This window comes from Anomaloglossus baeobatrachus, chromosome 2 (assembly GCF_048569485.1).
Source record: "Anomaloglossus baeobatrachus isolate aAnoBae1 chromosome 2, aAnoBae1.hap1, whole genome shotgun sequence".
Taxonomy (NCBI): Eukaryota; Metazoa; Chordata; class Amphibia; order Anura; family Aromobatidae; genus Anomaloglossus; species Anomaloglossus baeobatrachus.
Window position 1 is genome coordinate 779,340,206 of NC_134354.1, and position 10,460 is coordinate 779,350,665.

At 41.9% G+C, this 10,460-nt stretch overlaps 1 protein-coding gene across 5 annotated transcripts in view; it reads left to right on the forward strand.

Moving 5' to 3' along the window:
- Positions 1-10,198, forward strand: part of FAT3 (FAT atypical cadherin 3) — an 846,518-nt gene extending 836,320 nt beyond the window's left edge. For all 5 annotated transcript variants that reach the window (XM_075337574.1, XM_075337573.1, XM_075337576.1 and 2 more), the window contains one exon: positions 30-10,198. In XM_075337574.1, coding sequence (XP_075193689.1) covers positions 30-649 — 620 coding nt within the window. In that variant the 3' untranslated portion in view covers positions 650-10,198. The remainder of the gene's footprint in view (positions 1-29) is intronic.
- The last annotated feature ends 262 nt before the right edge of the window (positions 10,199-10,460 follow it).

Genomic DNA, 10,460 nt, shown 5'->3' on the forward strand with positions numbered 1-10,460 from the left:
ATTAACTTCAGACCCTTATGTCTTCACAGCGTACCACTGGGACACTTCTGATTGGATGCCAAGTGCTCATTTATCCGATATTGAGGAGGCCCCGAATTATGAAACTGCCGATGGGTCATCGGCCCACCATGGTAGCACCAGAGAACTGGAGACGGATTACTACCTTGGAGGATACGACATTGACAGTGACTACCCACCCCCTCAACATGAAGACTATTTAAGTCAAGATCAGCTTCCACCTCCTCTCCCGGAGGACTTTCAAGAACATTACGACACCCTTCCTAAAGTACAGCCGAGATCTGTGATCAGCACACTCAGTCCAGACTGCCGGCGGCGCCCGCAATTTCATCCGAGCCAATACCTCCCACCCCATCATCTCTCGAGCGAAATAGAGACTTCCAGCCTACAACCGGGACATTCATTTAGTACTTTTGTGCCTGCCCAAAGCCAAAAGGTGGACAAGACAAGCACAGATAATGTATCTTTATCCTTGCACAATTCAGTAGGTGCTTCTTCTTCCGACGTGTCGGCCAGCTGTGGACTGGAAGATACAGAAGTGGCCATAAGTGACTATGAAAGTTTAGACGACTTTCGAATCGATCACTCCCACATTCCTTACATGGAAACCCAACATCAAACTCAAGTGTGACAAACGTCATCCTTTTTTTTTTAATTAATGATATCTATCCTGTATGTATAGCCATTCATGACTAGCCCCTAGGGATACAAGAAAGTCGTCGCATTCGTCACGGACTTTTTAGTAACGAACGCCAACTCTGGAACTCCAATGGCTTTTGATAGTACAGTATGTCAGTGATATGTTGCAAAAATTAAATAGACAATCCTTCTAACATGTTGCTTATATTTATTGCCAAAAGTATGCACAGTGTTTTAATACTTAAAGAAAAAAAATTGCATTTCGAAAGAAAAAGTTTCAAAAAGTCTCATCTCGTAAGCAGGGTGCTGACCATTCAACCTAGGTGGACATATACATCAATTTGATTTTGATAGTTGTAGACCTTGGTGTTGAGACAATAAGAGAAAAGTTTGCTTGTCATTCATATACAGTGGAATCGGCCCAACCCAAGTGGATACAGCCTATAAGACGCAAATCACAAAGTCACGGCCAAGAAATTGAAGAAGGCCATTAATATCATAGCTGGGCGTTATTTCACCCTAGCACCGAGAGCTTGTCTAGCCAACACTTGTCTGTCTAACTCCAAAAGTCTTGTGATGTGTAGAATTCTCAGATTCAGGATTACTCCCCCATTTTGTGATCGCCAGGTGAACACAGCCTAGAATGCCACAGAGGATAGGCAACATAAAAAATTCATGGCCAACAGAACATTAGGCAATGATTCGTTTTGAGGTCCATGTCCTCCAAGTAATTGTGGCCTGTGGGTCTCCCTTCCCTTTGGCCCACTCTTGGCCGGCTTTCGTCTCCCATAACGCCCAAGTTACGGACACGGCTTTGCTCGTTGGCTTTTGGGCTTTTTGTAACTCCCATTCATTTGTGTAGATGTTACGGAAACAAAGTATTATCGATGGGAATTACCACTTAATCCCCAACCGAATGTGGCAGATGTTCCATCCTAAAAATATTCACAATCTGATGTAACTCTATCCAAGCTCCAAAAGCCCCCATACACCATTGACTCTATTTTTAAGGATGTGGGACAGTCTGGATATCAGAACCATTGGGGAATATCTTGCATCTTGCATTGCATCTTGCATTGTTTGGCCGAACTTTACCCAAGCTCCAAATGCCCCCATACGCCATGACTCCATGTTTAAGGATGTGGGACAGTCTCGATACCAGAACAATTGGGGAATATCTTACACTCCTTGGCCGAACTCTACCCAAGCTCCAAATGCCCCCATACTCCATTGTCTCCATGTGTAAGCATTTGGGACAGTCTCAATATCAGACTCACTGGGGAATATCTTGCACTCTTTGGCTCTTTACTACCTGCATAATGTATCCATTGTGCATATGTGACAAGTAGACTTTAATATGTTTACCTTGGTGGTTGAGCACCGAGCTTGTCGGCATCCACGACATGATAGTTTACTGGAATAGCACAAAATGTAAAAAAAAAATCCCAAAAATGCTTTACACAGATTTTGCTTCTACCTGACTAATGACATGATGTATATAATCTGACTTAACTAGCCATACAAGCCACTTTGTGTTTAACCAATGTGCGTGCCTTGTCCATCATGGCTGTTTTTTCCCCCCTTTGGGTCCATCTTTATGAAACTCCAGACCCTACAGAAACCCAACTGGAACCATAGTCCGAAGTCTGTGTTTGTTATGTATGATATGAACATTTTAATGAACTTATAGAAGCAATAAAGCGCTGTCTTTTTTCATAGTGGATAAGAAGTATAATGTATATCGGAGATCTATAGACGACGTTCTACGAAACTGTTAAAAGGGATTGGCACATTATATAAGACCGCATAGTCTAGGCCGGAATACCCCAAGCATCTTCTGATCTATTTATTAAAGGGTTTTTTACAGTATTCGAAAAACATGGCGGACTTTTTTCAAAAACGGCACCATTCGGGTACTCCGCTTAGTAAGATTCACTTCTTAAAGGGGTTTATACCGTTACCGAAAGCTTGGACAGGTTTATCTTTTTTTCTAGAAGAATAAAGCCGCTTTTTCCAATCCTGGATATCCCCTTTAATAAATCAGATTGTGACGATCATAAAAATATTTTACAAAAATTTGCTTTTGGGTGAGAATTATTCTTTGGGTTTTTTTTCAAAAATTTAGAGAAAAGTTAAAAAAATTAATAAAAAATTACAAAGCTTATCCTGTTTACTAGGTTCTTTCTACAATTTGTTTTCTATAAATTATGTGAGTCTCTACTAACACATGTAACTCAACCTTTTGGCTCAATTTCATAATGCGAAATTGGTACTCGCCAGCCGTCACTAACTGTCCTACCGTTACCTGATTATGGTGTCACTACTGATGGCCATGGAAAAAGATAGCTCATACAGGGCTGCCTGACTCATGAAACAGCGCCACTCTATAGGTTGTGTCTAGTACTGCACCTCAGTCTAAACATGAGTCCTGATCCGGTATCCATACTGGTCCTCCGTCTTCACATCTGGGCCCAACATTCTTGTTCTACCATCATTGGTGCCTTTGGTGCTTACTTGGCCAATAGTGAAAACCAGCTACCATGGATGATCTTCCTGAATACCGGATCAGGGTTACCTGAATTGAATTGTTCAACTCTAACCAAGTGTCGTACAAATAAGGCATGGATTCTAGACACAACCCATGAACAAGACTGGCTGTGTTTCATTAGGAGAGCAGTTTTATGAATGACATACAAAAGACTATTTGGATGTTTGATGATTATATAGCCTTCTCACTTAAAGTATAAAATTATGAGATTATGTTGTTGAACGTTGTGGCTTTGTCAATTTAGCTTTGTACAGGAGTCAGGAAGGACATTTTTTCCCCATTGGAACTTGTTTGCCACATTGGGTTTTTTTTGCCTTCCTCTGGATCAACATGTTAGGCTACGGGTTGAACTAGATGGACTTAGAGTCTCCCTTCAACCTTAAAAACTATGATACTATGATACTATGATACATCAGTCCGTCTCGTTTCTTCCAGTTTAGTCATGCCTAACCACCAGAATTATCACCAACCTCAAAGTAACATTGGTTGGATGATAGGATTGGAACATATGATTTTCTTTGTTGTGGAGATGTGTCATTGTGGTCACAAGCTTATTAGAATATGATCTTGACCACAAATGGTGCCTAGTGGTGTGCGTCCATATAGGTTGATAGTTCACTCTATGGCCAAGGTCAAGTTCTACTCTTAAGTTTACAACAAACTTTAAGAGGGAGTTTAATGAAGACAATCTTTGTTCTGGTGACCACCTCATCCGGCATTAAATTCTAGAAGGTCCAGTTTCTAATTTGGCCTTAGCAATACCAAAGGATGGCTGGTGGGTTCCAGGAGTTAGATTTGTGTAAGCTTCATCTGACTCCTACCTGACCAAGAACCAGAATTGGAGCTCCAGACAACCTTTGTTCTTATGATCGCCTCTTCCAACAATAAATTCCAGAAGGTCCAGTTTCTAATTTCCCCTTAGCAACAGCAGAGGATGGTGGGGAGTTCCAGGAGTCAGATTTATGTAAGGTTCATCAGACATCTACCTGACCATGAACCAGAATAGGAGCTGCAGAAAACCTTAGTTCTGGTGATCACCTCATCTGGCAATAAATCCCAGAAGGTCCAGTTCCTAATTTCCCCTTAGCAATCACAGAGGTTGGTGGGGGGTTTGAGGTGTCAGACTTGCGTAAGGTTCATCTGACTCCTACCTGACGATGAACCAGAATAGGAGCTGCAGACAGCCTTTGTTCTGGTGATCACCTCATCCGGCAATAAATCCCAGAAGGTCCACTTTCTAATCTACCCTTAGCAATATGAGAGGATGATGGGGGGGTTCCAGGAGTCAGACTTGAGTAAAGTTCATCTGACTCCTACCTGACCATGAATCATAACAGGAGCTGCTTTTACTTAATCTCCTTCCTTTTTGGTGGTGGTCTTATGAGGAGAACCTCTACTATGAGGTCCATATACCTTCATAAAGTACATGGCAAAGAGTGGTTTTGATGAGGCCACCTAGAGTATTTGTGATACTTTTTACCATTCTGAAGGTTGTGGCCTATAGTATTTGTGATACTTAATATCATCTAGAACATTGATGGTTGCTCCTAAAAATCAAAAAGTTGCACCATTCGTGAAGCAATCCCCCACATCTGTTACAAAATAGTGTCCAAGTATGTGAGCAACTGAATATATTGGATAGCAATGCACATAAAGCTCAGGTGATAGTGCAGAATTGCATTACAGTATGGTCTTCCTTACATCTTAGGTTGATTCAGCATTTTCTAAAAGGCATAAAGGAAGTCTCGTTTGTCCATAATTGATCATTCAAAAACATTCCTTGATTATAGACTCAAACCATACACACGATAAAGCTGTCAGCCAAACCTTCCTTCAGTTGACAGCTACAGTATCCACCACCACACCCTTATACACTTACGCATGTGTTCTCAGGAGAAAATTGAGCGTAAGCTGCAGCCAAACTCCTCCGACAAAGGGTTATTTCCCCCAAAAATGGAAGGATCAAACTGTTGAAACCCCAGTTCCTGATCAGTGTCGTCCTGGAGACCTTCCATCAACGTAGAGTTTATGAATCCCCATCTCCATTGGATGTTCATCCGGTGGAACCAAAATTAGCAAGTTTGGCCTAAACACATCTCCTTTGTATGAGGAGCTTAGATCTAACTTTTTGCAAACCAGTTTGACCTAAATTGACAAATTGTACAACTCAATATAAACCTTCATGGGCACCTTTTGGGTTGACTAACGAAAGCCATTCCTCAATAGTGTTCACATGTCAACTCCCATTAATTGTACAGTACATCCATTTGGGGATATCCGAGAGGCCACTTTAAAAGGTATATACCAGTCTTAGTTACTCTGGCCCATTGAGTCTTGTGAGCGAAATACACTCCTTCTATGCCTCTGGAACTCCAAATTAATAAGATTTGCTTTACGAGCGCTCGGGAAATCAATACAGCACACACACTATGCTGTACTCAAATAATTCTCCTTTTATTATTACATGTGACCAGCTTATATAGGGGCACAAACAAAGGACAAGTCCCCTCTGAATTCTGAATCAATAAGAACAATAGGGGCGTGAACGGAAATGTGATACTCCCCCCCCCATCAGTGTTAACTGAACCCTATGACATCATTAGTTATAAGACAATGAGAACAAAATTCTATTCTTTCAGTCTTTTATTACGTTGGTCTTTTTTTAGCGTTCCATCAGGGTTGTGGTGTATTCTTGACATCAAAGATTTCGAAACCCAAAAGATAACCTGATGGACCCCCATTATAAGTGCATGGAATCTATTAGGAAACTTTAAAAAACAATTCCACCATGACTTTTTGTTAAGAACGGTAGCCAAGTCGCTAGTCGATACAAAGTCTCGGCTCATTCCGATGAGTGATTTGTTCATAGTTGAAGCCCATATATCTGTGTTGTTGAGAATATACATCGGACAACACCAGAGATCTTGAAAATGGCAAGGACTTGAAATACAAAGTTTCTGAACTTTTCAATATATATTAACGTTATATTCTGGTCTAAAAACTTTTTCATTTATCTACTGGATATGTCCTACATGCTGGATAGTTGAGAGTTCAATCAGTCCCCAGTTACCTTAAGCTATAAGACCAAGAGTATAACTTAAAGGGAATATGTCATCAGATTTTATCTATGTAATCTGAGAGTGGCATGATGTATGGGGCTGAGATCCTGATTCCAGCAATGTGTTACTTAGTTTGCTGAGTGCAGCGGTTGTGATGGAATCACAATTTTCTCTGCTGAAGATCTAGTAAAGCTCTGAAAGCTGAGCTGTGTATAACTCCGCCCACACCACTGACTGTATAACCCCGCCAACACCACTGATTGGCAGATTTCTGTGTACATTGACAGAAAGCTGCTAATCAGTGCTGGAGGCAGGGTTGGACTAGGATGCATGAGACACCTAGTCCTGTAGTGATAATCTCCTGCTGATAAAACACTGATGTTATTGAAGCAGCAACACACAGCCCAGTAAGTGATACATCACTGGAATCAGGGTCTCTGCCCCTACATCATGCTGCTCTCAGATTACATAGCAAAAACCGGCTGACCTATTCCCTTTAAGGCGCCCATTTAAGTTAAAGTTGTCCAAACCTAATATTTATGGGGTCCTCCTGACTCTCCCAACCGGGGGGAAAAGATCCATCCTTTTGATTTTCAACAGATGATCCTTATGTTTTGGGAACAGTTCAGCCAGTACCATAGGGGTCTTACAGATTCAGCCTCATAGAGTACATGAGTGCTCAATCTCCGGGGAAGTCGGAGGAGATAGATGTCCACCAAATAATCGAACATGTTTGGTGGACATTAGGATGATGCGGAGGTTGGGCATGTTTACATTCAAGACACGCTGTAGACCATCTCCTCTTAGCGATGGGGTGAATAGAGGTCTTCGTCCTCATGATCAGGGAAGAGGTTGTAGATGTCTTACAATGGAGTACCCCTTCATTTCTATAGAAGCAGGAAGCATATAGTATCATTACAATATAGGTAAAGCAAATCCGCACTCCAGTAAATCATCCCGTCCCAGTGATGTATGGGGGGCACGTTGCGATTAACGTCCTGGTCCATTTTCAGGATCTGTAGGCTCCATTATAGATCATGCCGCATAGATAGTGATAGATGACAAATGAGCCATATTCTAATGGAAACCCCTTATCGTTCTTGACGTAGTCTCCTCATATCTGTAGAGTATCCGCTCTCGATGTCTCCGTTTTCTATATTCTGCACCTTGCCGTCAGCACAGCAGACTTTCGTCTTTTCTTCTGGATCCTTCGATGATTCATAGCACAATGTGGTGGTTTAGGTAGAATGACGTAGTATGTAGCATTTTTGAAGTAGCCAATCTCATTAGTCGTCCCCTGGGCTACGGAGGATAGAAACTCATTCCTATCCCTCTCCCCAGACTTATGATAATGAGTAACCTTGTATTATACTAGCGATACATGTACCATTTCCCATCACGTCATTCTTTAGTATTATGCGCCGGATTATGTTTCTGCCGCCAACTTTTTTTTTTTTTTTTATAGCAGTGTTATGACTCTTGCTCCAACTTTTCCCCATATGTGATGGTGCAGTAATTTGACAGCCATATTAAATGCAGATCATTTTCAGATTTTCATTCTCCAACTATGGGCTCCATATTAAGACATTACTAATGGGATTCTTAAAAAAGATATGGCAAAAAGTAAAAGGTTGCCATCCAGGTTGGGAGTTTTTCTCTCCATGCCAATTCGAAAAATCTTTGAACTAGTTCCTTAATCCCGCACAGTAGCAAAAGGGATGGGCTTAAAGGTTTGTCTTCTATTTGGACAACCCCTTCACAATCCCGTTAAAATAAAACCACTTTTACTCATTTTTCGGTGCCTCTGCTGTTCCAGCGGAGTCAGCGCTGTTCCAGCGGTGTGAGCCCTGTTCCAGCTGTGTCAGCCCTATCTAGCTGTGTTGGCACTCGCTCTCCCAGGGCTCAGCAAAAGATATAGATTAAAGGTTTGTACACTATTTGGACAACCGCTTTACAATCCCATTAACCACTTTTACTCCTTTTTCGGTGCCGCTGCTGTTCCAGCGGTGTCAGTGCTGTTCCAGCAGTGTTGACACTCTCTCTCCCAGGGCCTAGAAAAAGAGATCGATTAAAAGTTTGTCCTCCATTTGGACAACCCCTTCACAATCCCGTTAAAATAAAACTACTTATACTCATCTTTAGGTGCCGCCGCTGTTCCAGCGGTGTCAGCGCTGTTCCAGTGGTGTTGGCACTTGCTCTCCCGGGGCTTAGCAAAAGAGATGGATTAAAGGTTTGTCCACTACTTAGACAACCCCTTCACAATCCTATTAAAGTGAAACCACTTATACTCATCTTTTGGTGCCTGTGCTATTCCAGCGGTGTCAGTGCTGTTCCAGCGGTGTCAGTGCTGTTCTAGTGGTGTTTCCACTTGCTCTCCCAGGGCTTAGCAAAAGATATAGATTAAAGGTCGGTAAACTATTTGGACAACCTTCACAATCCCATTAAAGTAAAACCACTTATACTCATCTTTTGGTGCCTGTGCTGTTCCAGCGGCGTCGGCACACGCTCTCTGGGGCTTAGCAAAAGGGATGGTTTAAAGGTTTTTCCACTATTTGGTCAACTCCTTCTCAATCCCATTAAAATAAAACCACTTTTATTCACCTTTCGATGCCGGCGCTGTTCCAGCTGTGTCAGTACTCGCTCTTCCGAGGCTCACGTGAGATCGTTACGTCACACAAGTCCTGAGCCCAATCCATACTGGTTTCCCTCTCCCTGCCTCTGGATCAAACATCAATAGGAAAAGAGGGGCCAGACGCAGCTCTGACCTCCTTTTGACGTTCGACCGAAAGTGGAGAGAGTGAAGCCGACGCAGATTGGGAGCAAAGCTCTCATGACGTAACAACATCATGTGAGTTCTGGAAGAGTAAGTTCCAACACCGTTGGAACAGCGATGACACCGCTGGAACAGCACCAGCACATGAGCTGTGTATATGCATTGTTATTTTAATGGGGGCTAACACTCAGATTAAAAAGGGGTTGTCCGAATAGTGAACATCCCTATTAACCGGCGCTGGATCTCTTCTCTCTAAAGGTCCCTTAACCATTCACTTTAATTCGATTGAGCTGTAATACAAGACACACTTCACGCACAAGAGAGGAGGTTTATTTAAGAAAGCGGCCATGTTTTTCTAATCAAACCCTTAAGGATTGTAAAACTTTACTTTTTCAGCTATTTGCTGAATTTTGGGCATTTAAATTGCCCCATATGTGTAACCCATTATATTATTTAGCACTATATTGGCACCTTTTTTTTAGCCACATATACCTATCATGAACTGGAAAATATTACCAAAAATTCTAAATAGTAATACAATATATCTATATACAAGCCATAATTGTAAAGGAAGAGATGTATCTTGCCGGGAAGCCATCAGTGTTGTAGCAGTTGTTGTTGATAATGATAGTTGATAGTGTCTGGTACCAGAGACATGCCCAAACCTTGCAGAGTCAAGCCTATAACTGGCAGGGTCAGTAAGGTAGGGTTCACTTCTGTTCCACATCACACATCTTGGTATCCTTTTATTTCTATGGGCATAGACTTGGTATGTCATCAGTGTCGGATCAGTGGGAATCCACTGACCCTGTACAATGATATTTTCCCTCATTTGGGCTCTACAAATGTTTTCCAGAGGCCCCATGGCTGGTCCAATATAGTCAATATGCAGATTTGCATATTCTGGAAAAATAAGATGAGATACCTCTTCATTTTACCATCTGGTAGGAACTACATAGTGGTCGGATTTCCACAGATAGGACCTCAATGACATACCAATACTTAGTCAACCCACTTAAGACATTCATTTATAGGCACTCATTGATTATTTTAGGCTTGAGGTTGACAAAAAGATACTAAACATGATGCAATATAGGCAAACATGTTGTGAAACGTTCCAGAAGAATTCACTACACTCATCGGTTGTTTTGCAAAATAGTGAGGCTTTTATTAGCAAAGAAGAAAAGCGACTGTGAAACCATTCAACGTTTCGACCGGGTAGCTGGAGTGTGAAAATGGAAGACTTGATACCCATTTCAAAAAGCAACAGTGCTGTTGCTCTTGCAAGCCCAGCTTTAACTATTCTCAAGGACACCTTCATATCATATGCAACAGCGCCATTGCGCTTTTGCATTGCATTTTCACACTCCAGCTACCCATCCTCAAGCGACTCTTGAGTAAGACCCAGGCGGGTCGAAACATC